Here is a 23,230-nt window from a genome sequence, read left to right on the forward strand (position 1 = left end):
CAGGGAGGTGGTGGAGTCACCGTCCCTAGAGGTGCTTAAGGAAAGACTGGACGTGGCACTCAGTGCCATGGTCCAGCTGACACGGTGGTGTTCGGTCAGAGGTTGGACTCGATGGTCTCAGCGTTCCTTTCGAACCGCAGTGATCCTGGGATTGTCCGATGCGGGGACTGTGTGCTCCCCCCGCGGCGCCCCCCGGCCGCGGAGCTGCCGCAGCCCGTCCCGCAGGCCGAGGGGCGGGACCGGGCCGGCTCGCGGGCGGGCGGGCGGTGTCCATGGAAACCGAGCGCACGCGGAGCGCCGCCCTCCTTCCCTGCTTCCCGCCGGGCCGCCGCCGCAGTCGCCACCATGATGCTCCTGGGCCGCGGGCTGGACGCCAGGTACGGGGGCGCGGAGGGCCGGGGGAGCCCCGCGGTGCTGCGGGGGAGGAGGCCCCGCTTCGGGCAGCGCGCCCGGCGGTGGCGCGGGGGTCGGGGAGCGATGCAGGCCCGGTCCGTCTCAGCGCATCTGCCCTCCTTAGGGGATGGGGCCGCCTCTGCCTTCCTCCAGTAATGGCCGCAAAACTTTTCCAGGCCTAGTGTGCTATGCAGAGATGGCGTAAAGATGTGCTGCCGATATTTATTTGGACCTCTCGCGAATAATTCTGTGGAGAATTCTAAGCGGTCGCGATAATGAGGGGGGAATAAAAACTTCCACCCTCATATAAGAAAATGTAGTGTTTCGTGACCCAAAATTAAATACGAATTGCATGGGTGTACTGTGAGATCTGAATTGTAAAGTGGGTGATTGTGGCTTCCGCCTGGAGGGAAACACTTTCTGACATGAAGACCTTTCAAGAAAATAGGAAAGATATACCTTTTACTGAAGATCTTAACAGGTAGTATTAATTTTGAAAAACAGCTTTATTAGTACTTAATGAAAATCTTACTTGCCTACTCACCAGGTGAAACCTTCCCTGTGGTTCTGTGCTCCAGAATGTCCTGGAGGACGGAAAACTTCCTTGGATTTTTTTTAACCTTAACAGAATCTCTTTTGAACAGTCTTCCAGCCAGCTTGCCATGAAGCAACCCAACTGGGTTTTTGCCCAAGGCAGAACTTCGGCATGAAATACTTTTCCTGAAGTAAAGGTGTTACTCATTTGAAATGATAGCATTGTTGTTTAGTGTCAAAGTACCAGAATACTTCAAATTTTTCTGATCATCGTGTATCCCGATACGAAGTGTTTAAATATTGGTATTTAAGTATTGGGATAGTAGGATATGACAGAAGTGTTTGTTTCTGTCCTTTGCCAAGATAGTGGTAGGAGTGCATTCTCTTGAGAATTCTAGCACTTCACACCAATAACTTGTGTTAGACCGCAGAGACTTCCTAGGACCCAGTATCTGGCAGGTACTGTTAGCTGAATTGTCTTACAGCTGATTCAGTCAGATCAAAAAGAACTGGCATGAGTTCACATGACCATCAAATAATATAGGAATATGAAAGCAAAGTACAAAATGAAATATGTGAGTTACTGGAATGACTTATCTAAATCATTAATAATGAAACATACAGGCATTGTAAATTATTATCTTTTAAACTACATAAATTAATTAGGTTTATGTTGCTTAAAAGATAATAATTTTTGTGCTTAATATCCTTTCAGTGGTATTAGAGTTTTCACCTCTTGTGTTCATGCACTTTTCTTCTTTAATTCTCAGTGGTATTTATCCTCTGTAGTACTGATCAGGAGCAGTTTGGTAACTGTTCACAATTTAAAAAACATGTAATACCTTTACCAGTTTTTCCTCTACTGCCTAATTTCTCCAGCCACTGACTTGCCTGTTTAGATTGTAAACTGTTGCAGGAAGGGGTGGTCTTGCAGGAGTCTTGTTTGAGACTGCAGGTGTTACCACTGTGTTAGTAACTAATACCAGTAGTAATAGTGAGCTTTGGCTTAACTGCAGGAGGAAGACTTCCAAGCAGATTTTTGTGATTTGGGTTTTCATCTCTTGGATCTTTAAGTCTAAATCTACTTTTTTGTTTGTTTGTTATTCATTCATTAAAAATCACGTATTACATCAGTTACAACATTCTCTTTTTAAGAATAAATTTCTGCTTTGCACTGAAACAAGATATCCAAATTATTAATAGTATAGTTATATAGCTTTTCTTCTTTATGCGTTGTAAACATTTGTGCCCTTCTTATTTTTCATTTACTTTTCTTTGCTATCCAGGGACAATCAGACTAGACAAATACAAGATGCTGTTTCAAATGTGGAAAAACATTTTGGTGAATTGTGCCAAATATTTGCTGGATATGTACGTAAAACTGCCAGACTACGAGACAAAGCAGATCTTCTAGTAAATGAAATATATGCATATGCAGCTACAGAGACACCAAACTTAAAAGTTGGACTGAAAAACTTTGCAGATGAATTTTCCAGACTTCAGGATTATCGCCAGGCAGAGGTACAAAATTAAAACTGTACATGTTGTGTTTGCCATCTGAACTTTTCAGTTACTTATCTGTGATTAAAAGGGAAATCATATACTCTGCAATTGAAAGAGAAACATAGGAGAAAACATGTCTAAATATATTAGTGTCTGAGCAGGCTGCCAAAGCATTCTTCATTTACCCTCCTAATAACTTCATTGAAAACTACCTAAAATTAGTCCTGTTGAAGTCAGCAACAGTATCCCTATGAACAGTCAAAGTATTTGAGAGAGAGCAAGTATTTTTTTTATTGTCTTAGACTTTGGGTTATGATTTATGGTTAACAAAGTGTTCTTTTTTAGTTGTTTGACTTGAGTTGTCTAGCAGCAGCTGAGGTAAAGTCAGTCATTTTCCTTTTGCTGAGATTATCAGAAATAGTATTGAAGAGGTGCTGTCAGGGACCACTGTCGATTTCATAAGTTTGTAGTTCAACACTAAAAGTACATACTTGATCTGGACCATATGTGACTATATAGTCACATTTCTGCTCGATGAGTGAGAGTGTAAAGAAAGGTGGTTATGCCACTTACACATTTATGTGTGGTGCCAGTCAAACTGTAACTTACAGTGCAGAATTCCAAATACTGAGATTAAAAAAAAAATTCATTCACATGTACTCAAACTAGTTTTTGGAGTATGTGTCTATTCTTCTAGTAGAACGTAGAAAATTCCCATTTATAGTTTTGAACAGCCAAGACCCACTATAATTCACAAAAGAGACTGAAGTAGTTGACATTCTTTATGTTTTCAGACAGGACTTTCTTATTTTGGAGACTGTTGCAAGTCATCTCTCCATAATAACAAAGTGGAAAAAGAAAACCTTTTAAAAGCAGTTAATATGGGAAGCAGAGTTTCAAATACAAGAAATATGTGAGGATTTTTAACAATCTATTTAGGGAGGGATTTTTAAGAAGTAATAAGAAACCTTAAGGTGTGTGTAATTTTTATTTTTTCCATAAACTCTTCTACATCTGGCTCCAGCTGAGCCACACATAGGTCCTTATGCTTCAATTGATGTAATAGCAAATTATCCTCTGCTAATAGATTCAATTTATATTGTGGCCAAAGGTGAATGTGAACTCAGACTGCATGAGCTCTCTGTTTTCATCATTAAACGATGAACCTGTAATTCTGAGGTACATATGTAACAACTTGAATTTTGCTTCTTTCAATTTTAAATGTGTTTTTAAAAACTGACATTTGGCCTACATCCACCTGCCATGCCTGTCTGCAAACCAACACTGCCCTGTGAAGGAAAAAAGGCAGAAGCAGCAAAGGAAAAGAGAAGCTTTTAGTCTTTAAATCAAGTTCTCCTTTGCTCCTGAAAACAAAATATATGATCTCAGCTTTGTTTCTTCTGGGCATCAAGTCACTTAACAGTTCTCCTGTTTGCTGACAAAGTGGGCCAGAGAAGATAAGCTTATAAGGATTATCAATTTCTGGTCTTTAGCTGCAGTGCTAGATATATAAATACTGAGGTGTGAGGTACCACAACATGTGGAAGGTTAAGTAAGCAAGATGGGCAGGTTATTTGGTACGTCTGTAACATGTGTGTTGTTTAGAGCCTTATTGCCCTATTCCTTTCTATTCAATTGGCAGTTCAAGTGAAATTGTTTGACAGCACTCTGGTAGATGGTACCAAGGAGAAATGTTTGCTCTGCTGGCATAGATTTTGGCTGACTGGTGACTACCAGTATAGAGGGAACTGTCCCTTCCTTGTAGAGGTATGCATCTTGTTCTAATCTGGATGTAGCAGCGATGGGCCACAGGACTCACTCATGGTCCATAAGTCACTGGCAGATTACGCTGGGGCCACTCAGACAGTTTTGTCAGATTTGACAAGCAGGTCTTATCCTATTGCCTGTCTGACCATATGTAGCTATTTTTCTGACTAGGAGAACTGAAACAAAAATTCACAACCATTCATCTGTGAGAGCATTTATGCATTTTACACACCCTGTTATTGGTCTTTTTAGTGCACTCAGTACCAGTGATGCTGTTTCTATTATTTTTAAGAAGTGTTCCATTTTGTACAGTATATTTGATAGCAAAGATGGCTTAGTCTGTAATCTATCAGTAAGTGTAGAGCAAATACACTGGTCTTTAGATAGAAGGCTACAGAACTCCAAGATGCAATGTTGGATGTATTTAGTACTCAGTTTGATGTATTCAGAATTTTCCATGTTTCATTTATCCTGATCTAATTAAGAAAAAAGGAATTCTACTAGAAATCAGGTTGAGCTCTTCAGAAAACAAATTACTTATTGGTTAATGTGCTTGACTGTAGTTTTTACAGAATTTTTAAAAACTTTTATCCTAATATTTTTTCAGCATATATGGACTTAATTCCTAATAAGATGAGTCACTATTAAATTAATTGTTTCCCATTTCTGCACACCATGGATATAGCTTATTTTAGCAACCTTGTGATTTCTTTTTTAGGTTGACAGGCTGGAAGCAAAGGTTGTTGAACCTCTGAAATGTTATGGGACCATAGTGAAACTTAAAAGGGTAGGTTAAAAACCTGTTTTCTCACAAGGTACATTTCAGTGTCCTGGCCACTCAGTTGAAAACTTTTAATTTGTGGGGAAAATGGTTCTGATTTTTCATATTTCAGTAATCAGTTTAACTTAATTATGTAGTTAGACATCTGAACTGAAGCTGTATATATATAGGAGGAAAAAGCTTTGATGTGAAGACAAGGATATTCAAGCTCTTTGAGCACAAGCAAATGCTCAGAAAAGGCATTAGTATGAAACTTCCTGGATAGTGTAAATTCAAGACTTTTTTATTTATAAACAATGTCATTTATTATTGTTTGATTTTGATGGTGATGGTGATATTATTATTACTGTTATTATTATTACTACTACTACTTTGACTCTTAGTCATCAATATGCTGCCTTTAACAGCTTTTCTAACTCAGATTACATTCTACATTAAAGTTCATAATTTAGAAAACACATTTGAACCTGATAAGTAGGCAGTGGCCTAAATCCCTCTCTGCTAAGTCGTCACGATGACCTGAAGAGATACAAAAATCTGAGGTCTCTTCATTCACTATATTTTAGAAACAGTGTTTATAGGGGTTTGAAGTATTCCCTTAAAATATCTGTTTCTTTCCTCCAGAAAGGATAAGCTTGAGCAAGTAATTTTTAATAAGCACATACTAGTTTATAAGATGAAAGTAGATATTCATAATACTTGGATTTTATACAGAGAATACCTTAATCCTGCAAACTCAAATCTGCAATTGATGTATAAGTCTGTACCATAATCTATATAAATCAAAATATTAAATTATTATTATTATCTGATGGTATTTTATGTACAAAAATCTTGAGATGTGTTCATCATGGTTAATTTGAGTCGATTGTGGCACTGCATCTCAAGCAAGCAGTTTTCATATTTTTTTTCCTGTTTTTTTTCCATATGGTGAAGAACCAAGTAGAGTGTTTGGAACCTTCTGCAACCTCACTTGGTGGTTAGAGAAGCCTACCTCACTTGGTGGTCAGAGAAACAATTGTGAAGGAAATGCATCCTGCTCTTGAGTAGGACTACCCATGGTAGTCCTTAGCAGAGCTGTAGACTACAGAGCCTAAAACCTGGTATCCTAGTGGTCACTCTGAAACCCAGTTTGTGAGATCTAGAACTGAGTATGCTGTAGGATATACATGTTGAGGGTGGGAGACAAGTTTCATGTGTTTGTGGCAGTAGGGTTGCTGAGGAGACACAAAATGTTACAGCTGTGCCTGGGGCTTCCAAAGCATTGAAGAGCCTGTCTTGTGCATTGCCACTGATAGCCAGTAATGCTGAGGACAGAAGCAACTGAAACCAAGTCATTGCTTGCAACAGTGAATGGAATTTCCTGTGGTCTTTGCCTTTCAGAATGTCAGAAAGCATTGCATGTTTATTTTAGCTACTAAAAGCATTCTTAAACTGTAGATGGGATTAACTATTTTACCAGTTTACCTTTGAACTAAGAAAGTTCACTAAAGATGTAGGCCATTAAGTGGTTATTCTTTTCCCACTGCACGTTGACTATAAACCTTGGTTAAAACTTCAACTGTCTGGTCTTCAGTTATCATCTCTAATCACTGGGACATATTGAGTGACAAAGGAAATTCTGTCACTCATGTAAATCTAGCACAAGCTGCTAGTTCTAGGACTGCTTTACCTGTACCTACATTAGCTAAGTAAAACCAGGCAGGGTATGTCATTACAGCACTTTCTATAAAGGGGATGTTCTCACTGCTGCTTACTTACTGGATCTGTTCCAGGATCTACACAGGAGTATTTCTGTGCTTTGTCTAAATAAAACTGTTGCTTTTTCTGTGGTGTAAGCCATCAATGTCCTGTGCTACTAAATGCTTTAAAGAGGCTCAGGTCAATCAGGGTAGTGTTGTACTTTATCTGCTAATGCAATAAAAGTGTTTCATTCACTTGTTCTGGTTCACGATGCTGAATAGCTTCAGTGGAAGCGAATACAATATTCTTGTCCTGTAACGCAGCTTAAATGTAGGATATGAGGATTTCTTTCTGTTTCATTGTTCTGTATATCAATCTTCACTTTTCTGCTTTTTGGCAACTCTGTTCCTGGTTCCTTTTCTTCATGTAAAACAGGACATCATAAAACCAAGGTGATCCACGTGCAGAAGAAAGAATTGATTTGCTTTAATAACTTCAGTGACTAAAGCAGGTAACAGTACAGTGATGAGGCTCTGCCAGCTCATTGTTTGGTGGATGAACTGTAGCTGTATTTCTGTATTATTTGAAATAGATGGGTGACCAGAGTTCTTACATGTGACTTGAATTCATAGGTAAAACCTAGAAGGACTGTGAATAATTTCATATTCTCTGTACCTTTTATCTCATTGCCTATTCCTTTCCATTCCATTTTTTCTTGAGTGTCATTAAAGCATATTTTCCAAAAACATGTCAAAACTTGGTCTAAAAACAGTGGAGGTGAATGTAGGACTGTTTGTGGTAGTTAGTGGTTAGTTGATATTTGTGGTGTTTTGTTTTAAGTGAAAGACTTCACCTAATCTTTGGTTCTTGTTATATGCTCCACTGAGATGAAAGAGCTCTGTAATGCTCTGGGTTTTTTCTGGATGAAGGTATTTAGATGTTAGTAAAATGAATTTTTATTTTTTTTTTCCTGTTAGGTAATAATGTATACCTTGATTCTTTCACCATAAATTGCATTTTTCCCAGATTTTTAATATTTTTATTGGGGTTTTTTCTGCACCCTTTTCAGTTTTTCAACATCTTAGCCAAAATATGTATGTAACTGGGCCCTACTTTTGTACATCTAAAACTTGTACACAGCTTCACCACTACAGCCACAGTAGCACTAATTCTTTCACCCTTTGGTTAGAAGAGATGTATGTTTCATGGTGGCTGTTGCTACAGAAAACAGAGGTAGAGGAGGGAACAGTCCAGTCCCTGTAGGTATTTACAAAGTCACTATGTACTAGAAAGAAATTACTGAATTTAATAATGGCAACTCTAGAACTTTGCATCCTCAAGTACACTTTGCATGAAAGTCAGAAACCTTTCAAGCCACAGTGTTAAATCTGATTGTTTTAAATAGGCCTAGAAAGTCAGTGCTGTTAACAGGGCTCAGTCATTGAATAGCACTAAACATGCAGCTGCGACCATTAGATAGAAAACTTCGTTCTGTTTCAAAAATAAATACATTCTTTTCTCTACCTTTAACATTTAAAATGCAAAACAATAAAAAAAAATTCTATTATTGCTTTTCTTGCAGTCACATGGTTTTCATAAAGGCAAAAGGCCTTTTCAGCAGTCTTTGACCTTAGAGGTAGTGTAGATGCCCTTCTGAAAGCCGAGCAGTAAAACTAGTTTTGATGGGCTGAAGATGAAGTAGTTTTTATTATCAGAAAACAGCTCTGTCTCTGTAGAGATGAAGCAAAATGATAGTTATATACAAGGACATATAGATAGTAAGGATAGAAACAGGGAAGAAACTGCATGTTTTGACCCCAACTTCATGTACAGCCTCATTATTGAAGGAACACACAGCACTGTGAAACTTGGCAGTCTTGGGCTTGTCACTGACTAGTGATCTGGTCACAGGATCACAAAACTTGCTGAAAGATGCATTCTTAGTTGCATGTCCTTCTGAGTGAAGGAGATATACACACATTAAAATTCTGAAATTCACGGATGGAGCACAGACAACTTCACAATATGATAGTTTCTAATAGCTCTAACTCCCTCCATTCTGGAGTAGTAAATGGAAATGGCATTTGTAGAGTAAAAGGTCATTTGAAGTGCAGGCCAAATCCTGCCTCAGATTTTGTTGGACTTTAGACTGTATTTCTGCTTGCTCTAAACTACTGCTCCTTTAAACTGGAGCCATCAAAATTAATGTCATTTTCCATACCAGTGTCAATGGAGTGATAAATACTTGACTGATAACCTTACATTCCATGAATGTCAAAACAATTTGCAAAGCACAGTTTTATACCATGAACAATAATTTGAGAAGACTGATAGATAAACATTCTTAAATTCTCACAAGTCTTCCTAGAAGTACATACTATTACTCCTTTAGAAATGAGGGGCAAAAATGGTTTTCAACAGTTTCTGCCTGTTCTAGATCAGTTAAGTTTTATCTTCTCCAGCTACATCATTACTTGGATGTATTTTGTTTCAAATGGTTTTAAACACTTGACTAAATGCATATATATAAATAGCCAGTTTAACCCTTTCAACCATAGAATTCCTGTGGTACCTTAAAATCTGTGTAGCACAGAACTATAGAATTGTTTAGGTTGAAAAAGACCTCTGTGATCATTGAGTCCAGCCATTAGCCCAGCATCACCATGTTCACCAGTAAACAATGTCCCTAAGTGCCATATCCACACCTTTTTTGAACACTTCCAGAATGGTGATTCTACCAGTTCCATGGGCAGCCTATTCCAATGCCTGACCACCCCTCCAGTGGAAAAAAATTTCCTGATATTTCATCTAAACCTTCCCTGGTGCAGCTTATATGACCTCATCTGTCACTGGTTGCCTGGGAGAAGAGGCTGACCCCCACCTGGCTACAGCCTCCTTTCAGGGAGTTGTAGAGAGTGCTAAGGTTCCCCCTGAGCCTCCTCCAGGCTAAACACCCCCAGCTCCCTCAGCTGCTCCTCATCAGACTTCTGCTCCAGCCCCTTCAGCAGCTCCGTTGCCAGCAGTGGCAGCAGTTGGCAGTGGACAGGTGACAGCAGTTGTATTTTCTTCCTAACTTCTGCTTGCTACTGACTGCTGCCTGCTTTGGGTTTTTTCTTACTGATGCCACTTTATTTGATGCTGCTTTTTATTTCTAAGTACCACATTTATTCTGTTGCTAAGTCAGGAATGAGTCTGCCTTCTTAATGCTTTGGGGATCTCAGCTTATGACCACCTACTGTACTTTTCACGAAAAGCTGTGAACATCTTTTTCTTTCCTTCCCACATTTTAAATTATAGTGTGTGCTATAGGGAGTTGCACAAGGTGCTAAACTTCATCAATGCCCATTAACTTCTCTTTCAGAGGATTAATTAACAGAATAAGATCAGTAAAATCTGTTTTTGTTCAAAGCAGAAGTTTTGTCCATGTTTTCTAGGCAATGCATGTATGGAGGAGAGCATATTTTGTATTATCCTAGATGTATTTCAAACATGTCTAAAACATTTTATTTCCAGGATGATCTTAAAGCAACTTTAACAGCAAAGCACCGAGAAGCCAAGCAATTATCTCAACTGGAAAAGACCCGTCAGCGGAATCCATCAGATCTACACATTATCGTATCCTGCATTTCTAGTCACTATGAGAAATAGTTTTTAAAATTATTCGGAATTAAACTGTTGTATTTAAGAAGTAGTAGTAACAATAATGCTCCTTAGAGGAACTGTTTCCAATGTTTGAATCTTTTCTTAAACTTTATGATGAGTTACAGCTGCTTTGTTACTCACTTTTGAATTGAAAAGAAACTATGTATTATTTATTATGTTTATTCAAGAGAGGTAGGCATAGATTACATCTAGGAATTTGGAAGTTTTTGAAAGTAAGTGTAATCAGACAATTTCTTTTTTAATTCTGTGGATTTTTTGGTATATTGTTTTTCTCCCTGCCATTTCGGTAATTGTGCTTCCTGGTACCTAGATGGGATATGAGTTTCCTCCAGCTGCATGAAAGGAAAAGTTGTTTTTGATAGTAGAATACTCAACTAGACTACTCTTCCTTTTCAAAGACTAGTCACCCTCCCCAGTATACTATTTTGTACCACAGCGGTAAAAATTAAGCCTTCATCAAACTGAATTAGAATTTCCATTGAAATCTCATTGAAGTTTCAAATTTTGAAGCAATCAGAATCTAAGGAATGCCAGAATAAACGGGATCAAGGCAATTGACACTTTACCGTGCCATAAATCGAGTCTCTCCTGATGGGAGAGAATTTGCTGAACGTCCTTGCAAGGAGTCTAAAAGATAAAGCAAGACGTCTTCTGTAGTTTCAGTGCTTCTAGATAGTTGTTTATTAAGTCTTATCAGAGGAACTGAGCCAGGTACAGCATAGAAGGAGAAAAAGTAGGAGTGAGAGCAATTATCAAGATTTACACAGCCTTTTAAAGACATTTTAACCAATAGTTACTAAAAACATACATTATTTTCACTTTTCCTACCAATTATTCAGTAACATGACTAGGAACTGCGAAATTCTCTATCCAATCAATCCAAACTACTTTTACTGCAGAATATGGAGTAATAGAAGAAGGAGAAGAAGGTTTAGAGAACAAAAACAATCCTCCATTTTGATATTTCTTACTCTTATCTATATACTATAAAGAGAAGCCCAAAACCTCTAAATTTTTCACCCTGTGACAATCTTACATAGTAGTCTATAACCTGATTCACACCATTGTATTTTCTACTTGTTGTCTGACTGTTGGTAATTTTTTCCAAGGTTTAAAGCTATACCAGTGTTGTCCAGGGGGGTAAAAGCCCTTAAAAACAAGCAGAGAAATATTCTCGGCACTCTGGGTTCCTACAGGCAATCCTACTTCAGTCCCTTTATGCTTACATATCATGATACAGATATTAGGTTCATGATGTGCTGTTTACTTTTTATTACATTTTAGTATTGGGCTTGGGAATTAAGCAATCCTGTTTGTTGTTGGATTTTATCAACTCTATTTCAGAATCTTCAGGATCTTTATAGTGACTGGGGCATGAGACTGTAGAAAGAGTGAAAATGTGTTGGTCAAATGCAACACAAGAGAACTACATTTTATTTTTGTCTCTTCTAGAGAATTTCCATTTAATATTAATCAAATCAGTTAAATCAAGTGATGACTAATTAGAATTCCTCATGTAACAAAGACAGATGCATGTCAGCCACAGGGTTAGAACTTGAGCTGTGTTGCAAAGTTCTGTTTTGTTGGAATTAAGGGAGTAAATTATAACAGTAAGCTGTTTTCCCCAGAGGGAGACTGGTCCCATTTTTCTCCCTCAAGCTAATTGCCATTTCATTTCATGGGTATGTCACCGGCACCTAATTCATTTCTTCTAATTTCTTTTCTAAGCTTCACCCAAATACCCTCTGTGACTTCGCTTCTCGTAACGCCTGTTTTCTGTTCTTAAGGCTTTGCCTGAAGAGTTATAAAATCTCAGTAGTCTGATTCTGCACATGGACAAAGGCACCAAATGCTGCATATTTGCATTTTAAAGTGATTTGACACAAAGCGCATAAAAAGGCATTAGGAGCAGGAATGTGTTCGTTTGCTTTTGAAGGTGCGTGCAGGTTAGCTTTGAGCTCTGAGAGAGGCTTTACCACATTAGAGCACATCAGCTGGGCTCCTGCGGGGTTTTCGTACTGTTTCTTGAGCAACTGTGATGTTGCAGCAGTGAACGACTTTGGACACAGATAGCAAAGGATCTGTACTCACTCCCATCTTACAAATGGGATGTTAGCACAGCTTTGGAAAGAAAACATTGCCAGATTTTTAAAAATACAAAAACATATTTTTATGAATCAAAATCGATTTTTTTTTTTTAATAGTCTGCCTAGGTTGCCTGCTTTTTATTTTATTCTCTCAAAAATAAATAACTAAACCCTCATCCAAGACATACAGCTGTCCTGAAGTGTTTTGGCCTGGATACTTGAATTCTAGCAAAGCTCTAACAAACTGTACATCTTACAGCCAGAAGCTTCAGACAACATAATAATAGCACTAAATATATAGATGTTTTGAAATAACTGAGGTAAATAGTTCACAGTATATTAAAAGTGGAAGTGAAAATTGATACTTCCCTGAATATTGATTGTTACGTTGCCATTTTTTCCTTTACTAATATTTCCAGTCACAGGTGAGTGTTCAGAAGAGAAAATACCAAACTGCTGTTGTGCAAACTATGCAGGCTCTGCAACTTTAGACACTTCACTCTACAACAAACAATTCTCCCAAAGCATCTGTGCACAAATTATGTCCAGTCTATTTAAGATGTATTGAGAAGATCTATTTGATTATCATAGAAATAACATACTGTATTTGTATATGTAAGGGCTGCTTATGCATAATAGCTGCCTTCACTTACAGAGAGTGAGTGATTGAACTAATTGAGAATATATAAAATGTCTTTTCTTACTGTCCTTCCCTCCTGTGTTTTGGGCAAAATCAATAAAGAGAAATGAACGTGTGACCTTACGTACTACTAAAGATCATTATCAATTTTGTTTGCCCACTAATTGCAGAATTGTGTCTGTGACTTCAGGCTGCTTTTGAAAGGAGATTGTTCCCAGTTGATTATCCTGCAATATAAAATTAGCAGATTATAATCAAAGAAGTGAACAGAGCATCCCTTATGCGTTAGGTTTCTATATATGTAACACTAAAAGTTAGATCACAGGAAATGGACCTGTGGTGTCTTTTTCCATTAAAAAAAGTCCTCTCTTACGCTGCATTTTTGTAGAAATGGAAAGAACCCTACAACTTGATCATAGGATACAATACTTGATCCATATACTACTTTCAAATCTCACAACAAAATAGATTTGTGATGATACTTACTGACTGAGCCTGTAATTACCACTAGTATATGATGCTTGACCAATAATGCATGGAAAATAACAGAAGTTTAGACCCAAATTTTGTAGACTTCAAGTGCAAGCTTTTACAACTATACGTTGTTAATTTGTAATAGTACACAGTTCTCAGACTTGACTTACTGAGAACAGTTTCAATATCTTTCATTAAATGGTAGTGAACTTTCTATAAAATTCATAACTTTATCTAATTAAAATAGCTATCTAAATTCTTTCTGTAGTAACAAAATAAGAAATTCTGTGTAGTTATGTGTTAGGAATTGGTTGATGTGTCCCCAGTGCCCTGTTGAAGATGTTTTTTACAAGTTATTTTAATAATACAAAAATATTAAAAATATAAAATACCTGAAATGCCTTTGAATCTAAAATTTACAGTAACTCTAGCCTGCAGATTGAGATATTTACAGGATAAGCACATTAATTACAGCTGCTGCTATAGTTGTCTATTTAAATAATTTATAAATACTTACTAAGATGAGGTTCAGCACATGATACTGGAAAAGATTCTTTCTGGACCCAGCAGGTTGATCTGCACTAGAAAACAAAGGGTGATCTTTCCTGTTCACCCACCACTCTGGCCTGTGCTGGGTTAAGTACCTAAACCCAGGTACTGTGTTGTCAGCAGGGCGTCAGGGCTGGCTCAGTAAAACTATCATGATTATTACAGAAAATGAATCGGGCAGAGGGACTTTCCTGACTGGCTGCAGCTGATCATTTTTCATGTTTCACATCAAAGTCACAACAATGTAGAAAGCATCTTTATATGTTCATTAAGCTACAGATTTCAAATACTGTAACACAGATACTGGTTTGAAAACTCAGACTTAAATGTTTTCATGGAAATTACAGCAAATAGCTTTGTATCAAATACAAGACTAATTTCACCTTTGTGTTACTTTACCAGGCTGAAAATGAACTGCACAGAGCAACGCTGGAGACTACTCGAACAACTCGGCACTTAGAGGAAACCATTGATAATTTTGAGAAAAAGAAAATAAAGGACATCAAAGTATGTGTGCTCTCATTTCATCTTGCATAATAAAATTACTATAGTTAGTCAGGGGCAAGATTAGCAACATTCAGTATTCACTGAAATGCAAATCTCATGGTATTCATGAATATTTCACAGATTTGTAAATTATAGATATGTATAGAATTTACAGATAACTTATCCCCAACCTGTTATAAGACTGTCTTCAAAACAGCAAAACTTCTGACTGACTACATCTTGTGAATACATACTGGAGATTATCAAGTGACTTTTCCGTAAGACATGTCATTCCTAATACATTTCCTCTTTCCTTTTCAAAGTATTTATTTAAAATTTATTATGAAATAATAAATATCATAATAATAAAATATCACTGCATAAGTGATAGCCCAGCCAGGATATATGTTTAATTTCCAAAATTCAGGTCTGACTATTTAAAAGTACTAAGTATCGTGCAGTTATTTATATCATATAAATACCAAACACAGAATACAGTAATTTTTTTGAAGTGGAAATGTACTTTATTGCATTAAGAAAATCTTTCTTTTGCTTTCAGAACATATTTTCTGAATTTATAACTATTGAAATGTTGTTCCATGGGAAAGCTTTAGAGATATATACTGCTGCCTACCAAAATATCCAAAATATTGATGAAAATGAAGATTTGGAGGTAAGAGTGATTAAGATCTGCTTTTCTGCTAACCTATGACAACTTCCTATATAAAAAACAGTTTTCAGAGTTGGGCTACACGTGTCCAATGCAGAAAAATCCAACAAATATTTCAGGTTCCCAGAACAACCGCATGTATACCAAGCCTTTTTTTAGCACTTTTTCAGTAAGAGCATACATGTTTATAATCTCAGAACAGAGAGAGCAACTGCAGTGGCAATCTAATCTTTTCCATAAAACACAGAAAAGAGACTCACAAAATTACCTGCCACTCCAAGCTCAGCTAATCACAGTTTTTATAGAACACTTCTCCAATCAATCCTGTTCTAAAGATGCACAAAGAAAAAATCTTACACTGCTATGATAAGATGATGTAAAGACTAATTACTGCATTAAAGATCTCTCTCTAACCTAAATTCTGTTTGCTTGTTTTCATCTTCTATTCATTTTTTATTAGGCTGTTCTAGAATTAAGAGACATTTTTTATTTACTACATTGGGGTTTTTTGCCCTGTGGCAGTTAACTGCTTCAAGTCACACTTTGTTTTCTACTTGAATTATAGTTTCTCTTTCCCAAGACATGCTTTTCAGTCCTTTATTCATTATTGCAGTTCTTCTGGATACTGGGCCTTTAAACTTAATATCATTGAAATGTGTGTTGTGTATATATGTTTGTCAAAAAAGTTGGATCATTTTCAGTCTTTTTTTGTAAATCCTCCCAGTCATAATTTTGTCTATGATATAGCTCAGAACCAAGTTAGCACAAGACTTAAAAAACCACGATTCTTCAGTGACAGTCATATTTGAGACTACTTGGTAATTTTACATAATGTAAACTATGCCATGGCAATTTTGTACTATTCTAGTTTCACAATTATGATGTCACCAGATTCAGAAATCTCCTTTAAGTCAATACTTCGTCTTTCACAACCAAATTTCTAATCTAATTTTAAATTTCCTGTTACTTGGACAATTATTTACTTTTCATAAAAATACTGACCATAATTTACCATCTTCTTGACTTAAAAGTCTTGCACAAATAGCTTTACTGGTTATTGAAATAACTTGAAAATATAATGGATGTTATGGTCTCCCCTGTATTCTAAGAGGGTTCCCAAATCTTTCTTGAGTTGTACATCTCCTTACATTTAAAGTAAAATTTTCCTGATGCAGTTGTGACCGACAGCAAGGATTTGCTTGTGAAGAGGCCAAGAGTTCATCTTTGCAAGAAATAGAGAGCCCCTGAAGGAGTTGCTGGGGTTCATACTTCTAGCTCAGCCTGAAACACAGCTACATATGTTGGTGGGAAACCATTGCAGTTTTCCCTGTGTAAATGCCCTCAAATCTCTGAAGAATGTGTACTTTGACCACATAAGTATGGTGATGTGTCTCAGGTTAAGCAAGGACATTGTTTCAGCTAAAAGTGATCAAGCCAAACTACAGCTGATGCACATCTTTAGATCAGGTTTCATTGTCCAATGCTGCATTTCTGCTAGCTTCAGTCTTGGTGATTCTTAGCTTGCAAGCATCCAAGTCACAGCTTTCTCCATTTGATTAGGTTTTTCGGAGCTCACTTCATCCACCAGACTATCAGTCTCGCTTAGACATAGTTCGTGCAAATTCCAAGTCCCCCCTGCAAAGAACTGGCTCCTCAAAATCTTCATTGAGAACAGTACAGGTAAGACAGAAAAATTACATACTAAATCACTGTATTAAAGCTCTACTTAAGATAATCTTTTAGCTAATTGTTGCAACACACTAATGCACATGGATCCACTGTCTTTACTCAGTTCAGGACCATCAGAAGGGTGAAGAAACTTTCAAGGGTATAAATACCAGCTTTATCATTGAAGGAAAAAAAACTTCAGCTTTTAAAGCTGTGTTGCTTACTTTTGACAAATGCCATTTCCAGTGATACTTTGTCTTCCATTAACAAACTGTGGCATCTTGCAGAGAAGACATCTGGGAGCTTATTTGAAAGAGTAGTAACATTCTTTAAATACACTTGTATATCTAGAGTGTGGACTACCAGATCCTAATTCAGAGTAGTGATACCTTCTAGCAGCAGAACAAACCTATAACCAACAGACCTCTCCTTTTATACTCTGAAAATGAGTGAAACAGTTGAAGACAGTGCCACTCTTTTTGGATCAACTACCTTGCAAATATCTTTGCCACTTGTTTACAGCAGTAAACTTGCAGACATTGCAAAATGATGAAGTTATTTTTATTTATTGCAACTGTAACCCTGTAACTATGATGATTCTTACCAGTGTTGAAGTTAAAGACAAAGCCACATTTAAAATGTATGCATGTTACTTTTCTTCTTTGAATAGAATAATGCATTGATATAGTAGTAAGGAAAACTTTTCTTGACTTAATACACACTTTACACCTCTGCTCTCAACACAGAATGGTTCAGTTACTACAGTTGAGCTGTTCTGTTGTTGAAAGTAGGAATTGTGTCATCTGAAGAGATACAACTTAGTGATGCAGTGCATGAAGTACTACCTTGACTGAGTAACTTACCAGTCCTCTCTATCACTCAAGCAAATTTCATGTTCAGGCTACTTCGGAAAACATAAGAGAAAAAACAAAAAACAACAGAAAACTGAGTGTATGTACACTGTGATTTCTCCCAGAGATGGAGTGGGACTCCATTATGACTAACTTGCAAGTTAACCTTTCTCTTTTCTTAGACTGCTGTCTTAATTATAACTTTGGGTGTTAGTGTTCTCATAACCTCTCACTTACCTGAAAAGAACAGAAAGTCACCCAGACCTAGAGGGAAACTGCAATGCAATTCAAAATAATGTCATCTTACTTGGCTGTGCAGGGTATCTGCAGAGGAGGATCATGTGGCAGAAAAAAGGGGTGGAACACCCGACTAATGCAGTCACCACAGGGCAGTGAAGAAAGGGCAGCCTGTTCCACATACTCCCCATGTTGCCCTTCCTGATTGTGCAAATAGCATGGTGCTGAGTTACACTAAGTGCTCTAATCTCTGGAACCACCAAACATCTCATGAGAAAAAAATGCTGTATTCAGAAAAACCTTCAGGTGACTTGTTCTATCTTTTGTGTGGATCTTTCACTCTGAAGTTTTTCTAAAATCTAGTTTCCTGCTACACAGTAATCCTTTACTGACTGTAATGCAGTACTTTGCGATTTCCAATGTAAAGTGGTATAAATAATGTGCTAAGCCGTTCACAGAATCACACGGCCTAAGTCTGTGGGGCAGGGGCAGACAGACATACACACAAACACTAACCTGTAGGTGAGGGACAGTGTTGGAAGGCACTGCATACCAGATGGAATGAAGTGTGCCAGTAACACAATTCAGGTCTTTTCAGAGGATATAACACATACCATCCTTGAATGTATTTCTGGTTCTGTGGACTAACTTTCAGTATTATCTGTATGTTAAAAATCTAAACTCCTTGAGCTTGATTCATTTTTTCACAAAGACCTACATCCTTCATTTTACACTTTACTTGGCAATTTATCCTCAGCGTTTTGGTTTACTGATTCAGGTTGGTATATCAACAAACTTCTGCACTGACTGTAGGACAGCACAGTATCATTTTAACCATTATTGAAAATGTCTACATCCAAATATTCCACACTAAGACATGAGGAGAGAATTGCCATGCTTCTGTAGTAGCATCTGCAGTGAAACATGGCGCTGAACTGCTTAAGCAAGGACAGTCATCACCTACCTGCAACTCATAGAATTAATTTTTACATAAAATTATTTATGATCAACAATTTTTTTTTTTTTGCATTAAGTTACAAAAAATTAAATTTCAGTACTGGTGTGTTTTAATTCTTTGGCACAGTAACTTGGTTTAACTGCGTAATTTCTTTTCTCACTTTCCTTCCCTGATCCAGGTTGGTTCTTAGGGATAGCCATCTTAGCACCACTAGTGATAATATTTAATATACTATTTAGTTAATTGCTGCATGGTCAGAGGTATTTGAGTAGTGAGCAGAAAAAAGACGTAAAGCCAAAACACTTCTTATATGAGGAAAAGGTAAGGGGGAGCTTTTCTTCAAAAACATGATACAAGTTCTGCTGAAGAATTTCAGATGGTCTGAACTAGAAAAAAAAACGTAGAAAATTAGTCTATCCCATTGAAATGAAGCTACCTTAACAGGCTCAATCTGCAGCATTCCTTAATCTCCAATTACAAATCAGTGCCATTTGTCTTTTTCTTCTTTCACAGAATGAGAGACTGCTACTTTGGACATTTCAACTCAAGTTAACCCAGCTTCATCCAATGATTAACTCAATTTTCTGTTGTGTTCAGGAACTTGTAAGCAAGCATTTGCTTCAAGCTAAATTATGTACTTCGTGAGCATCAACAAGATTTAAGAACTTTACTGCTTTCAGGAGTTCAATGCTACAGTTTGCTTTATGCACACACAAAAAAACTTATATTCATGGCAATATGAATTCTAACATCTCAGAAGTCAGTTTAATAATGAGCATTTAAGGACTTTTAAAATAGGGGGCTGCTTAAAAAAATGGGCAAGATTTGTCTTCAGTACAGAAGTTTTATTATATCACTGTATGTGAGATGACACAGAAAATACAACCACAATTAGAGCTGCAGCTGCCCTTAGAGAACTACTGAACCTGAAATAATTTTTCAAAAGCATTCCAGATGACTTGGATAACTGTCTTCAACATTCTCTTTCTCATGGGGAAAGAAAAAAAAACCCATATATCTTTCTTTAAATTGTAAACGTTGCATTGTCTGTGAAGAATCTATCTTCAATAGGAATTAGATTGAGCCCTCGTTAGAAGAAAGTACAGATGGCAAAATCTGTCAAATGAGATGAAAGCTTGGCAGCTGGCACTTGTTTTTAAATGTTTGATGAACCAAAAAGAGGAGTCACTCTGAAGGCAAGCAGGGCAGGCAAAGAATTCATCTATGAATCAAGACTCTTTCAATAAGTTTGTCTAATTCATTCTTGAAAACAAAAATAAAAAGCTTAGAGCAGCATAGTTTTGAGCTTTTAATGTAAGAGGTCTGATGTCTTCAAGATAAGATTACTTAATACTCATCTTCAGCCTGCTGTTTCAACAGCCAACCCAGGAAAAAACTGATTTCTATCTCGATTTCTAGCATTTATTGGATCAAAATACCATTTTCCCTATCCTATAATAGTTGTCAAGGACTTACAGGGATTTTTTTAGCTTTTAAAAATCATTACAGTATTTTTATTCTGTGTCATGTATCTTTCCAGTGGCGTGCACGTTAGAAAGGGTTAATAAATAAGCAACTTACCGCCTCCTGCAAATGAAAACCCTACAAACATTTAGACTGAAAATGTCAATGGAGAATTGGTTTTTGTTTGCAGAGAACAAATAGTTGATATCCCTTTTTTTGATTTTTGTTTTAGCAGATTTCCCGCAGAGTGCTAAGAAAAGATGAAGAAGAGGAGGACGAAGAAGATGAAGATGAGGTAGAAGAAGATGAGGAGGATGAATTTGGTGCTACTAAGGAAGTGAGATAACAAAGCTGTTCTAAGAGGGGGGTTCTTTTACGGGGGAAAAAAAAAACCTTTACCTAAAGGCTTTTGTGTGTTGGATCTAAAATTTCACCAGGGCTATGTATTTAAAATACAGGAGCAGGAATCAGCACTGATTCTGGAGTGCCAGATAACAAATGACCCATTTCAAAGAATGGAAAAAAATCTGCTGACAGTGGAGAATTTCAGTAGCTAGAAAATTAAATAATTAAATAGATGCCTGTATTATATTTGCATAGATGTTATACTGTAATCACATTTGCTTAAGCTTACATGATGAACAGTGTCCAAACACTGCACTAAGCTTTCAAGCAGTTATGAACATTGTTTTCTTGTTACTTTGCCATTACCTCTCTAGCTACAGACCTCTTGAATTTATTAAGCACTCTAGCTGTACCTGTTATAATTGGGTTTATCCATCCTAAAGTAACTGTAGTAATCAAGAAACTGTTTGCAGCAACAACCTGTTGAGATTTCATTTTGCTATCCACCCTGGATGGCAGAAGGCAGGGTGAGGTGTACTTTTTTCTTACTTTTCACTTTCCTCAGGCTTTCATCAGGCTCAAATGACTTTTGATTCCTTTACACATACAGAATGAACAGTCACAAATAAGGACCTGGCCCAGTATCTATGTTTAATGCTGCTTTGCTTTTAAATAAAAGTGCCTTCATGATAGAACTAGTGGATATTTTATGTAGTTGATGTTTATTATATTAGTTGACATGCTATACATAGTTCAAATTTCATGTGTTTAGCTATATGATTCAGTTACTGATTCCATCAAATATACAAGAAATTACACATTTTGAGTGTAATTTCTTATCCTGTTTGGAGATGGTGGTTATGTGTGTTCATTTTTTAACAGTGTATGGTTGTCTGCCAGAAAGCTGATACCACACTGTTCACCTCCAGCTTTAGTATCTGCTAAAGAACGAATGCAGAAGAATTCAAATTCGTCACTGGGAAAACAATTTTAAATTACAATGAAATATTCTTTCAGTTACAGAACTAAATCAGGAGGTTCATTTCTAATATTGATGCTACTTTTCTCCACTGATGCGAAGTACGCAATGCATACCTGTTTTGACATGTGAAAAAAAAGGTTTTGCCAAAAATTAATGTGATGAAAGTAAGTGAAAGTTCACAATATAGGGTTGTTTTAAACCCAGAAAATAATTTTACACCAGCATTACATACTATTGACATTGAATTACTGTTGCAGTAAATACCAATGAGCTAAATTTTAAAAGTATCTAGGTAATTAATTCCCATCTATTTCAGCAACTAAGGCACTTCAATAAATAGTTGTATCATATCAGAATTCTGGTGATCACCACTTTACCATTTCATACAGAATGAAGTAGTCCGTCTCCAAAACAGATGGCTAACTTCGTAACAATTTCAGGTTTTCATAGACATATATGCAAATAGCAATTATTTGTGTACTATGTCTTGAGAAAGCAACTGAAAAAAAGGCCGATGTGTTTAGATTACTTGCCCTCTAAAAGATTGGCAGCTAGGGTACAGAAAGAGATTTTTGTTTTCCCCAGCAGCATCAAATTCATTCTCCCTACGTCACAAAAAAAAGTCAACTTTAAGAACTACAGAAAAACTTACAGAAAAGAAGTACAGTGTTGGGCAACTTTGTCCTGCATGTGTGATGTCTTAAGTTTGCATGTGCACAGAAACTGTGACCTCAAAACTATAGATGATAAGTCCCTGATTAAAATACTTCATAGCCAGAATAATTTAGAATGTTACTAAACAGTTAAATATTACCTAAAGATACTTCTGCAAAGAATCTTCTTATGGTGCATGCTGCAAGACTGACTTGCAGTTATCCCACTCACTCATTTGTATTTTTTATTACTGGCACCTAGATGAGGCAGGCTTGTATCCATTCTTGCCTAAACTATTTTGCCACTCTGTTGAACACACTGGCACATTCCTTTGGGATTAAGCATGGTCATCAGACTGTCCAGTTAGACCTTCCCTAAGTGCCTCAAGGTGCTTTCATAGGTGATCACTATTTCTAGTTTTTGACAACAGAAGCTGTTCTCCATTACATCAGAATTTTTGGACAATGGTAGCAAAAGCAACTTCAGAGAAGGCATAACTAAGGAAACTTGCTATGTTTTATATCAACATCACAAACTGTAGCATTTCATTTGTTACTCTTTACTATATGGATGGTACTTAAAAAGGAAGAACAGTATTTCAAGCCATGTAATTATAGACAGTCTCTGATTTGTCCTTTGTACTGGAAATACAGTGCCTCCAAATGACTAAACATCTGATGCTATAAAACCCAATTATCAGGAAATACTGTCACCATGCCATGCACCTATACCACCTATTCAGGCAGAAGCAGAATATAATGCCCAGTCTGGAGAGGCAGGGGGAACAGAGAGAGACGGACACACATAGACCAAAACACCAACCAGATAATAGCTATAAACT

The 23,230-nt window shown here is 37.0% G+C and overlaps 1 protein-coding gene across 3 annotated transcripts; it reads left to right on the forward strand.

Annotated features, from left to right (window-relative positions):
* Positions 1 to 287: 287 nt before the first annotated feature.
* Positions 288 to 21,451, forward strand: CIBAR1 (CBY1 interacting BAR domain containing 1). Of its 3 annotated transcripts, none has more exons than XM_069005128.1 (8): positions 288 to 377; positions 2,214 to 2,448; positions 4,916 to 4,984; positions 10,175 to 10,276; positions 14,477 to 14,581; positions 15,120 to 15,233; positions 16,791 to 16,910; positions 20,641 to 21,451. In XM_069005128.1, exons 1-8 carry the CDS (start codon positions 346 to 348, stop codon positions 20,752 to 20,754), a joined length of 891 nt encoding a protein of 296 aa, XP_068861229.1. In that variant the 5' UTR covers positions 288 to 345; the 3' UTR covers positions 20,755 to 21,451. The 3 variants fall into 3 exon arrangements, with proteins under 3 accessions (XP_068861229.1, XP_068861230.1, XP_068861231.1); XM_069005129.1 differs by having other exon boundaries at positions 20,644 to 21,451; XM_069005130.1 differs by lacking the exon at positions 10,175 to 10,276.
* Positions 21,452 to 23,230: the final 1,779 nt, after the last annotated feature.

Source organism: Aphelocoma coerulescens, chromosome 2 (assembly GCF_041296385.1).
Source record: "Aphelocoma coerulescens isolate FSJ_1873_10779 chromosome 2, UR_Acoe_1.0, whole genome shotgun sequence".
Lineage (NCBI taxonomy): Eukaryota > Metazoa > Chordata > Aves > Passeriformes > Corvidae > Aphelocoma > Aphelocoma coerulescens.